This window comes from Apus apus, chromosome 5, assembly GCF_020740795.1.
Source record: "Apus apus isolate bApuApu2 chromosome 5, bApuApu2.pri.cur, whole genome shotgun sequence".
In the NCBI taxonomy this organism is placed as follows: domain Eukaryota; kingdom Metazoa; phylum Chordata; class Aves; order Apodiformes; family Apodidae; genus Apus; species Apus apus.
Window position 1 is genome coordinate 43327201 of NC_067286.1, and position 15670 is coordinate 43342870.

The window sequence follows — 15670 nt, forward strand, 5'->3', positions numbered from 1 at the left end:
TTTAATTTAAAAATCGACTAAGTTTATTCATTGGGAAGTGCAACAAAATACCCCAGGGGTAGTGCATTCCACTGCAACAATTAAAATTGCATTAAAAAGGAGATAGGAAGGTCTGAGTCTTAAAGAGAACTGGCACAAAAGCTAGTGCTTTTCTTTTTTTCAATATATTTATCTTTGGGTGACAGAGATAGTGACCGATTATATTTTTTAGGTACGTAATTTACAACTTCATTGCTTCTACTTGCAAGTCATTCTGTTCCTTAAAGATGCTAGCTTGGGACTGGAGGACGATAATCTGCAGGCACTTAAGAAGGGGCAGTTTTGAAAGAACGGAGGACGTAGGGCTCAGTCACATACTTAATTTTGGGAGGAGATTCAGCTGGGAGCTACAAGATATTCTAAGCAGGTATTGCCCACTCCTGGAAGTGCTGCAGGTAGGTCTCACACCCATAGAGGCCTGTTCTCATTCATCCTAGGTACTGCCCTTCAGCTGAGCTTTATAAGCCCAATGGGATTCTTTAAGGCATAACAGTTATGTATCTTTTACTAGCACCTTCTGCCTAATGATTTAAAAGTAATTCATGAACATCACTGAACTAAGCTTAGAATTCTCTGACATACAGGTATTTTAAAGGGAACTGAGAACAGAAAACATCTGCAACAAAATGGCCCTACAGTTCATCTCCTGATTCCCAGTCCTGAACTTACCCTTCTTTTCCTTTTAAATTCTTTTTTTCCCCTAACCTATTTTGTACAGCAGGAAGGATGACATTTATTCTGTAGAAGTTTATTGATCCCAATACAGACAAGTGACTTGTAGTATGATTACATTAGTTCCCAATTCCATATGGAGGTTGCCTGTCCAGTCCATGTCAGCATGATCTCCTGGTCTCAGCTGTCTGCACTGGGTTTATGTCTCTTGGCTCTGCTGTTCTCCTGATGGTGACTGTCTTCAGAGGGTTCTTGGCCTTCTCCATTTGTCCCAGACTCCTCTGGAAATTCCTGACCCTCAGCCAACACCTGTCGAATAGTCATATTAATGCGGGAAGACTGCAAGTACTTGGCACAGACCTGCCAATCCTCATCAGAGCTGTGCTGGATGACGGAGCCAACAGGAAGGTCTGAAGAAAGCACCTCGTCCAGGCATGAAGGCAAAGCTGTCCCTTCAGGGTTGGGGAGGACCCGGGGGACAGCATGGTACAGCAGACGGCTGAAGCCAGACATCACCATGATATCTCCGCTGTGCATGAACATCGCTGTTGGGGCCTCCTCCCGCTTCAGGCCCCCAAGCAAAAATATTGAGGATTGCCCAAAACTAGAGATGGTAGGAGAATGGAGAGAGAAGAGAAAACAGATTCAGGTAGAGAACAATTGTATGTACAGTAAGAAAATATTAGCAGCTAAATCCCTTGGTTTAAAAAAAACCCAACAAACACCACAAAGCAACTTAGAAAACCAGATGGATGCCTAGTAACAACTCTACAATGAGAACATGGAAAACAGACAAAGAGGCCTGGTTCAAGGTGGGCACAGTGTGAGCAGTCGCCCTGCCAGGTTTGAAGCTCTGCTGAGGTATTTCATCCCTGCCAGGTACTATCCCACTGCCACTCTGCTACTTTAGAACAGAACTGTGCCCTGTGTGAAAAGCTCTTCCACTACAAGTGCTGCGTCCATGCTATTCAAGCAGTCTTCAAAGAAAAACCTACACCCTTGAGCTACAGCTTCCTACTAATTCAAATCTTCAGAGAGTGAAGACTATAGACCCAATTAGCAAACTACATCATATCAACATCCTAAAACGATATGCAACGACAGAAAAAAAGCCACCAATCCTTCCACAACACTTGAGTGCTTTGCTTGACTCACCTGAATGATAAAAGGGGCCAAGAATGGTCTAGTTCAGACTCATCCACATGAATTCCCAGGGAAGAGTCAAAATGATAGTAGTTCAAGATCCCTGCTTGGGCTTGGAAACCCTGGAAGCCGCAGGCTGTGGCCACTTGTTCTGACAGGAATGCAAGGTCTGAAGGGAAAGGAGTGTGGTGATTTGCTGAGTACTTCTGGAGGAAGAAGAGTGGAAAAAAAAAACACAAAACAAACCACACCCAGAACATCAGAGCAGCAAAGACAATTGGAAAAAAAACACTGAATGAGAACTCAGAAGTTTGGCTGATAGTCACGGAGAAAGACATCATATTTGCCTGGAAAATTACTACAGCAAAGGCAGAAACACAGCAAGTTTATCCTCTTATAATTTAATTCTGGGCCTAGGACTGCCAGAGATTCAATTAATTGTGGAGTTAATAATTATATCTGGAAGTCAGTAAGATTAGTACCTAAGGTTAGTTCCAACATACTGAGGTTCTACTTTGTCACTACCTAAAGCTGCCAATGGAAAGACAGTTGTGTATCTCATCAACAGAGCTCTGAGACAAGCATTTTTTCCTTCTTTGGAGGATAAAGTAAATAGGGATCAACTGCAAACCCACTTTTTCTCTCTCCTGAGACTCTGAGTGGACTGGAGGGCAATAACCAAGTTTTTACTAAGGCCACCCAGTAATAGCCTGACGTGGTAAATACAAGGCTGCAAGCAGATTTGGTTAAGTATCTGCAATATACTGGTAAGATTACATATTTGTTCTGCCATCCTTTCTCAGCCTCCATCTGACTTAGTCTTACAGAAGAGCTTATTTTGGTCAGGAGCCCCAAAATAGCTGTTAATTGGTGAGACTGTCCTAGACTGGTTCAGACTCTTACGCTAAGTCACATCAGCAGCAGCCTCTTCCTGTTCTCACTCAGCCCTCCAGAGAGGAGTAGTTTTGCAGAAGTAGCTGTCTGCAAGCACTCAAGGTCATTCTCACCTTAACTAGTTAAAAATGCTTTTGTCACCATCCCCTTTGGTAGGGTAAAAATACCCACCTACTGTGAAACAGAGTCACAGGTCTAGAACTGAGTATATGCTGCCATGTTACCTTTCAAAGGAAAGAACACAGCAATGGACTTTTGCTGTTAAAATACTTCACAGTAAACTAATACAGATTAAAATGTTCTTACAAGCATGGTTACAGCCTTTCCTCAAGACTGTCTTATAGGATCATAAGCATTTTATTCCATTATACTCTCCTCTGGTGGCCTTCTGAGTGCTTACAGCTAAGAAAAATGGAGAAGAATTTAATTTCAATACCTTAGTATCCCAGTTATAATGGTAACCAAGAGTAACCCAGCGCAGCTTCTCCAATAAGCTTCTGGGCTCCCATTTACTGGAACCTTTCCTTCTGCAAAGACAAAATAGAAAGAAACAGGATGTATTAATTCATGAGGTGTTTTCTGGTAGTGCACAATACATTAATAAGATTCCGTCATCCACATGACAGCTTATTAAAACTATACATATTTTCAGTACCATTATTTTTTTCCTCCAAAGAACCTGAAAATTCAGTTCATGCAGTCTGTCCAAGCCATAGGGCCTGTTGCCAACTGCTTGTATTTTCAACTTGGTACATAACAAGTTATCAGATGGAGACAACACAACTGGTGCCATTTGAAAGTCAGAATTAAGCATGTACTATTTGAGCACCGGAAAGTGAAATAAAAGAATCTGTGAAAATTGTTAACACAATGAAAAAAATTTGGGGCACTTAATGGAAAATGACAAGAAAGGAAAATGTTTTGCCTGGCAGTGAAGCATATCAAGCCACACAATACTGCAAAGGACCATTAGTTATACCTCTTGGTACTTTTACAGGAAGTCCTTAGGATGGACTGTAAGGAACATGTCTGCTCTATCTACAACCAAACACTTCTTATGTCAAGAAGTCTAGATTGCAGGTGCTATGAAGGACAAACAACTGTTCTTCTCAAGTGACAGCCCTAAGGCAGAGGGACTCACGAAATTTACTAATCTTACTTGAAACGTGGTAAAGACAGGAAGAGACCTCAGGGATGGGGTTTTAACATAGTAGAAGTCCTTAGGCCTACGGAAAAGTCCTTAAAATGTATGAAGTCCTTATACATTTACAAAAATTTATAGTAAATCAGGTAGAAACATGGTAGTGACAAAAACATAAGGGAAGGTACAAATCTATTTTCTAGTCCTTTAATTCCAGCAATTTTGGCTTCTATCCTCAAGCTAAGTCATGTGTTATGGTAAAGAAAGAAAAGGGAAGTGTACTCAGAATATTATGATAAACAGTAGCACCAAGTGGCTGGCTCTCACTTTTACCCTCATTACTTCAGTATGTTCAGTTTGTGTTTTGCAAAACAGGATTCATATTTGTGCTGCCATGGTCAAGTCTCAGCCAAGCATCTGCATTTAATGTCCATACCTACCTGGGTACACAGCTTGTATCTGCCCTTCACCTGTATGTACTACTACTAAGCTAAAGTAAGAACAGGACTAAAAGCCCAGTATCTTAGTCATTTTTCATAGCTCACTGAAAGTAATCTTTCCAGTTTCTGTCTGTCGTGGGGTAATAGCAACTATCATTACCATAATGCAGCAACACAGAACTGTCAAATACATGCTGCTTAGAACAATTCAGAGCCTACAAGCACGTAACAGCATTTAGAAAAGGGAAAGCCCACAACTCATTCCTCTACATCTTTCAACAACAAACATAATTTTCATAATTAAGCATTTTAGCATATGCCTTTTGATAGTGCCCTTCTTTCGCTACAGTGCTAGAGTGTTTGCACAACAGCTGGAACCCTAATGTGCTTTGCAGGTCCTTATTCCCAGAACTCAGTATTTTGTATGTGATTTCACATGCAATTGCTAAGGAGAGGAAAATCTGAGTGTTACGTATCAGGAAACAAGGAGTTCCTAGAGCTGTAGCAGCAGGTGTTCCTAGAAGAAGGCACAGAGAAGTTCTGGAATAACTGTTAGAAAGAGAGTAAGAATGAACAGCAGGGAGGCTTTGGTCTGAAGCTCCCTTTTTTCTTTATTCACTAGTATAACTGCATCTACAAAACCTCTCCAGACTTTTCCTTATACACAGGGACATGTATATACCATGTAGGGATGCTCTACCCCTTTTATGCTTTTAATTGTCCCCAGCACTAAAGAACATACCCAAACTCCACTGTGTGAAGAGAGCATAGCATACATTTCATAGCGTACACTTCCCTCTACTCCAGTCTCATGAGACCCCACCTGGAGTACTATGTCCAGTTCTGGAGTCCCCAACATAAGGACATGGAGCTGTTGGAACAAGTCCAGAGGAGGTCCATGAAGATGATCAGAGGGCTGGAGCACCTCTCCTAGAAAGACAGACTTAGAGTGTTGGGGCTGTTCAGCCTGGAGAAGAGAAGGCTCCGGGGAGACATTATAGCAGCCTTCCAGTACCTGAAGGAAGCTACACGAAAGACAGGGAGGGACTTTTTACAAGGGCATACAGTGACAGGAAAACAGGGAATGATTTCAAACTAAAAGAGGGTAGATTTAGATTAGACATTAGAAGGAAATTCTTCACTGTGAAGGCGGTGAGACACTGGAACAGGTTGCCCAGGGAAGCTGTGGTTGGCCCATCCCTGGAAGTGTTCAAGGCCAGGTTGAATGGGACTTAGAGCAACCTGGTCTAGTGGGAGGTGTCCCTGCCCATGGCAGGGGGGTTGGAACTAGGTGATCTTTAAGGTCCCTTCCAACCCAAACCATTCTATGATTCCATGATTTCTAGGAACTGTATGGACTCTCCCTACCCTGTGATTCCTGCATCCTGACAAGAGCAGATAAGCCATGACACAATCACATGCATCTTCCTGAGGGCTTTAAAAAGCATTAAAGCTGTGTCCCATCTTGAAATTAGACCTCTTCTAGTTAAGCACTCTGTTTCTCCCCTCCTGGAAAGGCTCCCACTCCATGATCTAGACAAGTTGGCGAGTTTGATCCACTGTCCTCAAGGTAAGAGCATAAATACAGCAGTGTGCTCACTTGAAGACACAGGCAAGTGCTTAATAACACTGCTGGTGTTTCTATCAGCCATCACTCTTCCAAACACTGTTTTCAACTGAACTGAATTCAGCTGCAAATCAACCTCTGTTCTGATCATTCTTTGTGAGTGCAGGAGAAGCTGCTGGGAATGGCCTGTCAAGCTGGAATAGCACCCCACTTTCCAAGAACAATGCATAATGCACAATACTTTCCAAGAACAATGTTTCATCCTTGATGGAACACAAAAAAGGCATCTGAATTTCTGTAACTGATTCTGACTAAGCCTGGAAAACACAAGTGAGGGCATAACTTCTCTCCCAGGTGCAAATAGTCCAAATTTTGCTTCTGCCATTCCGTGTCTTGTAGATGTTAAGAGTATTTTTTAAGAAAAATCTCAGCATGTCAATTTTACTGAGAAACTGAGGTGCAAGATGAGAATTGTAGGGAACTCCAGTTTCTCCATCACATGAAACAATTGTTAAGAAAAATGAGCAGTGAAATCAACAAGGTGATGCTAAATACCCAAATAACTGAAGATTGTGTACTGTAAACAGCTTTTATCTTGTATGTATTTTTACAGGTGACTCTAAAAAAAAGGTTTTAAAACTTGGACTTTAAAACTTTCTACCCAACTCGAAAACTTGGACAAATTCTATATAAATTTCCAAATCAGGTAGAGGAAAGTAGCTGTGTCAGCCACAGAACTCTGAACCTGTGGGAATCTTTCAGAGTAAACAGGATTGCAATTAAAACGGTCCATTTAATCACTATCTCAGATTGAATAAAAGAAACCAAACCCAAACAAGTCACACCAAACCAAATAAATACTTTGGGAAATAAACCCACAGAAACTAGCTGACTTGAGAGTATAACAGCCTTTCAGTAACAGTATACTAGGCCTGACAGCTGACTGGGAAGAAGAGCTAGCATGAGTGGGGTGTCTGGAAAGGACCCCTTTTGCCACAGGAAAACTGAAGCCTAGAGGAACCTCATGGTTCCACAGCTGAGCTTAGCAAGCTTCCAAGAACCATGACATCAACCACAGTAACTATTTTACACTGGACTGATGGCTTTGGAATAATTTATTACTAGAAAATCTCATTGTGAGTGTAAAAGCAGAGAATTATCAAGGATGCACATAAAGCCATGAAAAATCTGCATTTAACTTGTCAGGTCTGACACTACCTGTATACTGCCAGCATGCACACAATCTTTTCCAGCTTCCCTTCTCTGCTCCTTTTTCTTAGACCTTCTCAGAGCTGAGAACTTCTGGCTTCATTAGTCTTGACCACCAAAGGTTATTGTGGACTTACCTTAGCTGCTCCTTGCTCTGTCCCCACAGGTCAGTTGTCTTCTCAGGAGCCATGTGCAGGTCCAGGTTGCAGACATTGGGTTTCTGGGGGTATAACTTGAGACACTGTTTCACCCAGTGACGCTGGCAGCCCGGGAGGAAAGGGTTTAGTATGAAAATAAACCCTGAGCACAGAGAAAAAGGGAGGGAGTGGTGAGAAAGTATGATTTGGCATGTACCTGTTTTTTCTAATACTAAAGCAAAGGAGATGGGCCAGAGGTTCTTAAAAAACACCTTACATATACAACCATTGACTCTGCATATAAACCGATGAAGTCTATTAACACAGGCTCAATAGTTAAGATATATTTTTTTTCAGTACAACTCAATGGTGGCCATAAGGTAGAAGGTGGGGAGGGCAGCCAACACTGGTCCAAGTAAAAAATTACAATGAAGTCATATTGATTACAGGTAGATAAAGAAGTAAGAACTTGGAAAGTGTGCTTGGGAGTAAATTTGATTTTTAAATGACTCAACAAGATTTTTCTCTTGAACCGGGCTAAGTTCAAGTACTTCTGACCTAGTTTTTCTAGACTTCAAACTAACCTTGTTGCTGCCTCTGAACTCATACTGCTTTCTTATTGCTCCTTTGGTGTCATGAACTGCAGAGAGCAGTCCACGGGCTGAGCAAGCTTCTAGTAATAGAAACTGTCCTCTCCTTTGCTTCATGCTTATTTCTAGGTAAGTCTGGTTGTATCCATCTTTGTATTTTGATCAAGGGGATCCCCTTTGATCAAGGGGATGAAAGTCAAATTACATCCCAAACTGCTTGTTGCTGACTGCAAATACTTCGCAGTCATTGTTAACTAACAAAACAAGCATTTGTTTAACCAGGCACCTCAGGCAGAGTTCAAGAAGCTGAAACAAGAGGGTTAGCAGACATATAATGGATTGATTTGTCTGTATCTTAACAGAAAAGAGTCCTTGACATAAGATCTGCCATCACCAGGAGTGCTAACAGGATTCTTCACTGGAATTTTCTCCTCCAGCACTCCAGATGTGTTTTCTGCCAGGCCAGAGTTGATGGTTTTGATGAATGAGTGTCTGATGGGAAGATACTATCAATCAGTATTGTACCTACTCTGAGAATCAAGGCACTCTCTCAAGGACTGTCAATTCACACACACAAAGACTCACCACTACAAAATTCACATATGAAGAGAGCTAAGAGTATAGGAGGAACAAAGGAAAATGAGGTTTCAAGGTTCTGCCCTACTGCATCTGTTTGAAATTCTCAGTCATATCAAGTTAAATGGAGACAAAAATAGATGAGAAAGGAAGCAGCAGGGCTAGGAATCTCAGCAGGATACAAACTTGCTTTGTGGCCTTGTGAAAGTGGTAGTAAAAGCACAGAAAAAGCTTCCTGCCAGCATATCTCACAGATCTCACAGGATTAAATTAATACACTGAAGAGCCTTCAGTGTATTAATTATATGCTGTCTTCACTCCATTCCCTGCACCTTCCCACTATGGCAGCCTTCTGGCAGGTCTGGTTACAAAAAGTTTCTTTGCCAGATGCATTAAATTTACTTTCTGTTGGCTTCTGCATAGACTAGAATAATATTGCCCTTCCCATCTACAGCTTTTGATGTGGGATTCTCAAACCACTTTAGCACATTCATGAAAATATGCTCTACTATGTCTGTATTATCTCCAGGTATTAATGAAAGGATTGAAGCCTGGAGGGCTAGTTACACCCAGACCTGAGAACAAGAATCCAAATGTTATGACTCTTGTATCAGAAGTTTTTAATATCCTTAAGTCTCTCCAAACCTTTCATTGCTCTCTCCTAAGAAACAGATTAGTCTAGATTTAGAAAATCAAGAAAATTAAGAGGAGAGTTACTGCTATGCTTCCATAGAACCATTCAGGTTGGAAAAGACCCTTGGGATCACCGAGTCCAACCATCATCCCTACTCTACAAAGTTCTCCCCTAAATTGTATCCACCAACACCACATCCAAATGACCCTTAAATACATCCAGGGATGTCAAGATGTCAAGAACAGGAGAAACTCCTGAATTTCTTGGTCTTCTACTTGGAATTAGACATTATGAAGAATTGGTTAGATGCAAGGAAGAAATTCTTCACTATGAGGGTGGTGAGACACTGGTTGCCCAGGGACATTGTGGTTGCCTCATTCCTGGAAGTGTTCAAGGCCAGGTTGGATGGGACTTTTAGCAACTTGGTCTAGGGGAAAGTGTCCCTCTCATGCAGGGGGGTTGGGACTAAGTGATCTTTAAGGTCCCTTCCAACCCAAACTATTCTATGATTCTATGAATGGGCAAAAGATTAATTCTTTGGGGATCTGTATGACAAAGAAATCTGCCTTGAGGAAGCAGATGTAATTCTCTAACTGCAGCAAAACCTTCAAAACCTTGTGGCACACCATGGATTAATTTACACCTAGTGACAGTGGTCTCCAGCCTCAGTCAAAGGAAGGGTAAGACACACAGATGTCTAGCAACAAGAACAACCCCTCATAAAACCAATTTGTGTCAGTTACAAAGACAGCAGCACCCAGATCTCACAGAACACTGCAACATAGATTCATCCAGCTTACTTTTGTATTAACTGCTCACTGTGGGGACAAAGCCACGTCTTCCCTTCCATTTGCCCACAGACAAACTGAAGAAATTCTAACTTGTTTTAGAGGGCTGTTGGGGCAGTTGGTCAAATACTGTCTACTGCTTTATGATGTCCAGATAAAGGTAGCTCAAAAACGATAAAATACTATTCTTGTCAACACCTGACTTTATTCTAAACAGACATGAGAATTTGTTAATGTATTTGCATTTCATTTTAGTGAAAGGTTTTCTCTGTCACAGCAGAAGAAAAATGCAGTTAAGTGGAACATTTGTGATTGCCCCCATGTAATTGCTAGGAAAGACATTTAGACAGACATAATATGACAAGTGAGACCAAGCAAGGACAGCTGAGACCAAGCAAGGACAGCTGTAATATGACAGGTGAGTGGAACAAAAACGTTATAGAGGCAAAAAGAGGTGGGAAGCCTTTCTCCAGAAGTTACTCAATTCCCTCTGTTTTAACCATGCCAGATGGCAAGTGTGACTGTCTCAGTTTCCGAAATGGCAGGCTGGCTCCAGAGCAACTGACACTGACAATGACTGCAGTCCAAATGAACCAAAAGAAACATGAGAAAAATCATAATCAAACAATCAAAAATCCCTGAAATAAGGATGATTTGCAGAACCACAAACTCATCAGCCTTACCAAAACCCCTGGTAAGGTTATGGAGCAAACTTTAATGACAGCCATTTCCAGACACAAGGTGGTTGGGAATAGCCAGTATGGATTTACTGAAGAAAATTTTGTCTAACCAGCCTTACTGCCTGCTACTGTGAGATGCTCAGACAAGGGGAGATCAAGTGATGCTGCTTACCTTGACTTAAGCAGAGTTTTCCCATCAGTCTCCCACAGCATCATTGGAACCAAACTGGGGACTCGTGGATTTTATGGGTAAACTAAACGGGTGAGCAAAAGGTGACTGGGCCACCAGGCTTAAAGAATAGTGATTTGATGGTTTGAAGCCTAACCAGGGGTTTTTAGGAGCTGCATTCCTCAGGTTGTCAAACACTGGAACAGCTGCTCACAGAGGGTGTGTAATCTCTATCCTTGGAGATTCCCAGAATTCACTCCTACAAAGTTCCAACTTGATCTAACTTTTTATGTGACCCTGCTTTAAGCAGGGAGTTGGACTAGACCTCTGGAGGACCCTTCCGACCTAAGTTATCTCTGATTCTACCAGGTGGCCTGCCACCTTAAGATCCATTCCAGTTTTTGAAATAACCTGCCTAATGAAATTGCTTTGTACCTTGAAAAGGACAAGAGGTTCTCACTTATTGTACTTAGTGTTCTACACCAGCAAGTAGATGCCCTTCAGCCCTGAAATGACTGTGTTTTAGTCACTTACCTAATTTCCATGATATATGTTGAGGAAAAATAGATAGCACAGAAATATAAAATCTCTATCAAAGGCAAAAGGGATCCATTCTCATGAGGGATGGTCTGGTTGATCAGAGACTGTGAAACAACTGGCCCTTCTGTGCTGACTGTCATATGTACTGCCACATCCCACACTTTAGCTGACTCATTTGTCCTCCTGCACTTAAAATAATATTAAATTACACTCAGGCAAACCAAAATAGCTTTTTCAGGCAGGACAAGGATATGATGGAAGATGCCTGAATCCAAAGCAACATGACTGTGTTTAATTTTTCTTGAAATCAGAAGTACCTACCCGGATACCCATGGAGGCCATAGACCTTCCACTGGCTGACTGGCTGTAGTCCTGCCCTGTAGGCATCTTGATCACTGACCGAAGAAATACTGAGCTGTGATCTGAACACCTGGCAAAAAAACCAGATCCAGTTAAAGGAAAAAAAAAAAAAAAAAAGGAAAAAAGAAAAAGGAAGAAATACAAAACTCAGCCAAAAATGGCACTTGTGAGAAGAATGCTGCCATATTCCATGCCAAGTCTCATGAAAATGACGACTGTACCACTGAGCTATTGTCTAAGCAGCCATGACCAGAACAGGGCATGCTGCTAACAGAGCTAGTATATACTCAACAGAAGAAGCAAAAGGTACCTACAGTTTTTACAGTACTCAGGGATCAGGGAGATGTCCTCCTTTCATAGAAAAACTGAACCATTTATACCAAGGAGAAAAAGTTCATAACTATTTGTCCATTTCCATAGTACAGTCTCGACATTATAAAATATTCTGCTAACTATCAGTCTCCATCAGAGAGCAACATTTACTACCCATAATACCTTATAACTTCAAAGAACATTCCAAATACAAGTTGTTCATAATCCCATAGGGTATATGACTATTCTCATCTGTAATTTACAGAAGGAGTAGTATGGTGATGAAGTGGCCAAAGTTGTCCAACGTGAAGGACTGCAGAAACCCTGTAAATTCTAAATATCCAATTGCCACTTCTGTTTCTAACAGCAGAGTCAACAGCTCAAGGCTTAGCAAGATGTATTTTATTGACATACTCTCTTGGGTCACAACAGCACATGTATTTCAATAAGCTGCAATAAGCTGACAGTTGCTCAAAAAACCAAACATCCACAGTGTTCCCACTCCCTTCTCTTAGGACTAGGAACCATCATAGGGAGGGAAGGGTACAGACTTGTGTACAGAACACAGGGTTGTGTTCTGACTTAGTCCCCCAGTCCAGCTCTCCACTTGGCTGTGCAAAAGTACCTATTTGTATAAGGAAAGAGCCTACCACGCATAGTGGGAATAAGTAGGCAGAGACAGCCAAGACTTTGTTTAGGACAATTTAAAGCATTTATAAAATGAAGGCCTTTGCACACAGACCCCGCAGTGGTGAATGTGTAAGTCCCTCTGCTAGTTGACAGCTCTGGTTAATGTCTTCTGAACAGCGGGTCTAAATTACATACATAGAATTTGTAAGAAAACTCTAAACTAGTGCTGGGCAAGAGCTTCTGGCAACGTGCTCAGTTTTACCAATTTTTCAGGTCTCTGCCAAAAGCAGCCTTGTGCCTGCCAGCCTTGAGGAACATAGTTCAGAGTCCTTGCTGCAGGACTTCCCCAGGAAGGCTCTTCCTTTGGCTATGACTCTGCCACCTCTCTGTCTTCCCAAACAGGCAGCTCTTTCTATGCTGAAGAATTACCGTGCTGCATCAGTTAAATAAGCCTGGCAGCAGGTCAGCTGGGGTATGCCACACTTCACTGAAGAGCTCAATCACTTGAAGCAGTTTCTGAGAGAAAAGGAACAATAGCATCTGGGTCAGCCTGTCTGGCCTGTGGCTCTTTAAAAAGAGAAAAGCCAGATGTTTTTAACCTAGGGGAAAGAGGAATAAAAGATGCTTTCACTAGTAAGCTATCAACTTACCTTAGAAGGTAACAGGCACAAAAAGAATGATATGGAGAGGGGACATATAGTTGTAATGCTATCGAGTACTTTGAATTTCCCAGAAGGGCTGTAATCCTTTTATTTGATAAAGGATTGCTGCAAAGTCAAGAAAGGCTGAAGTGTTAACAACTCTCTTGTTTAATGCTAACACCTTGAACAATTTCATATGTGTCAGGTTTTGTGTCCCACTATCAAAACTACAGTCTGAAAACATAGAAAAATATATATATTCTAATACAAATGTAAAAAGCAAAGGTTAAGTATTTGAACTACGAAAAATCAGCCAAAGTTGCATTTTACCTATATTCCTTACTCCCTTTTTCATATAGGCTCCAATGCAAAAAATCCCAGGTTAACAATTCTTCAGCAGGTACCTGTTTTTTGTGAGGTGACCAAGCAGAAAATGAATTTAAAGGCTCACCTCTCTGTGACTCAAGATGTGGTAAACTATGAACTGTGATGGCTACTGCTTTCAGGTGTGCTCCAGACTGTGTCCTTAATCTACTGCAAGGGCTGGACTTGCCCTGATGACTGAGCCAGACGTTTATTATATGGGAGCAAGAAAGGAGAACAAACTTTACCACAGGGAAGACAGCAAGAACCCTGGGCACACCCTGCACAGTGGGAATAAGCTGCTCCCAGCTCCCTCTCCAGCTCACCCTGGCGTCTCAAGCAGACCAGGAAACAGTGTCAGCTGCAATAGTGAAATTTGTTTTTTCTTCCATCTATATGTTCCTTTGCTTCCCTTAAGTAACGCATGGTTCTACCGGAGGCTTTGGATATTGCTTATTGTAGCGTAGATGGCTAATTAAACATTATGGGAGTAAATAAACACAACTAGAAGTGGTAAATCTGCGAACAGGCCCCAGGCTGCCCAGGGGCGGCTGGGACAGCCCCAGGGGACTCAGACAAAGCCGGCAGCGGGGCCCGTGGGCAGCGGGGCCCGTGGGCAGCGGGGCCCGTGGGCAGCGGGGCCCGTGGGCAGCGGGGCCCGTGGGCAGCGGGGCCCGTGGGCAGCGGGGCCCGTGGGCAGCGGGGCCCGTGGGCAGCGGGGCCCGTGGGCAGCGGGGCCCGTGGGCAGCGGGGCTGCGCACGCTTCCTCAGCTGCTCGTCTCCAGCCGTACAACTAGCTTTTAAACTTCGCCGCGACCCGTCAGAGGTCAGCGCTGAAGGGCCAGGTCTTCTAGCGAGTGGCGGGACGGCACTGGAGCCTGGCGCCGAGCAGGAAGGGAAGCAGCCGGCGGAGAGCACAGCCCGCACCGCACCGCACCGCACCGCGCCGCACGCGGCGGCAGCGCCCAGGGGGCGGGCCGGGCTCCCGGCGCCGCGCCGCCCGGCCCCTCACCGCGGGGCGACAGCAGGAGCCCGGCATTACCTGCCCCCCCGGCTTGGAGAAATCCACCACACCCCGCAGGTCGGACGGGTCGCGCTGCCGGTAGAAGCGAAAAAGCCGGCGGAAGGCGTCCTCCCCGCCCTCCCGGGTGAGGGCCGCGGCCGCCATCGCGGCCAGGCCGCAGCGCAGGGCGCAGGGCCGGGGCGGGGCGGGCCCGCCTCCCCTCCCGCCGCGGCTCCGAGATGGCGGCGGCCAGCGCGGTGCGGGCGGCCGGGCGCCGCTCCGGGAGGCTCTTCGACATCTTCGTGGCCGATATTCCCTGGACGGTGTCGAGCAGTGAGTCTGCGCCGTCCCCTCGTCTCCCCGCCGGGGCTCGGGCTGGCGCGGCGCGGGGGGAGGCGGCGCGGCCGCGCGTGGGGGCACAGGCCGCGGGGGCTGGGCCGGCGCGGTGGCGGCTGCGCGGGGTGGCGGGCCCGTGTGACCGGGTGTGTGTTTGCCCCGCAGAGGAGCTGAAGGAGTACTTCTCCCAGTTCGGGTCTGTGCAGAGGTGCCAGCTGCCGTTCGTGAGTACCCGCTCATCCTCGGGCCGCTGTTGGTGTGGTGCTCGCCGAGCCCCGGCAGGGCTGGTGCTGCCGCCGGGGCCGCTCCCCGAGGCCCGCTCCCCCTGTTCCTCGGAGCTGCTTTTTGAAAACCTCTTGTGCTCTCGTCAGATTTGCGGTGCTCTCCGCTCTTAGCTGCATCTGTGTGTGCCGCCGCTTCTCTGCCAGCTGCAGGCCTCGTGGAAGCGTAGGGGCTTCCCTTGGCTGGGAAAGCTTTAGAGAGCACATTCCTCAGACCCTGTTGATGCGGCCACTTCTGAATAACTGACCGAAAAGTGCTTTGAGCCTCGCTGTCGTAGTGTTGTTTTTCTTCTGATAAAAGAATAAAGTGTCTCACAGGCCTAAAAAAACTAAAGCGGTGGGTATGAACCTAAAATCATTCCCTGCTGTGGGTTTGTACCTTATCCAAAGTATGTGGCTAGCACGAAAACTGCAGCCTCTTCAGGATGCTCCCAGGATGTCAACCGTTCATGCCTCTGCCGTTTAGATTATCTTCTGAGCCTGTAGGTCAGGGACAGTACCCAGTGCTGCTTCTTAGAGATGAAC

The 15670-nt window shown here is 44.5% G+C and overlaps 2 protein-coding genes across 2 annotated transcripts in view; one reads left to right on the forward strand and one right to left on the reverse strand.

Moving 5' to 3' along the window:
• ALKBH1 (alkB homolog 1, histone H2A dioxygenase) lies at window positions 1-14693 on the reverse strand. The gene is made up of 6 exons (XM_051620894.1): window positions 14568-14693; window positions 11541-11649; window positions 7243-7405; window positions 3185-3275; window positions 1867-2060; window positions 1-1315 (listed from the first exon to the last, which is right to left on the reverse strand). The coding sequence occupies exons 1-6, from the start codon at window positions 14691-14693 to the stop codon at window positions 892-894; spliced, it is 1107 nt and encodes a 368-aa protein (XP_051476854.1). The 3' UTR covers window positions 1-891.
• Window positions 14666-15670, forward strand: part of SLIRP (SRA stem-loop interacting RNA binding protein) — a 4177-nt gene continuing 3172 nt past the window's right edge. Inside the window, exons 1-2 of the mRNA XM_051620899.1 lie at window positions 14666-14861; window positions 15030-15088. Of these exons, the coding sequence (XP_051476859.1) occupies window positions 14768-14861; window positions 15030-15088 (153 nt within the window). The 5' untranslated portion in view covers window positions 14666-14767. The remainder of the gene's footprint in view (window positions 14862-15029; window positions 15089-15670) is intronic.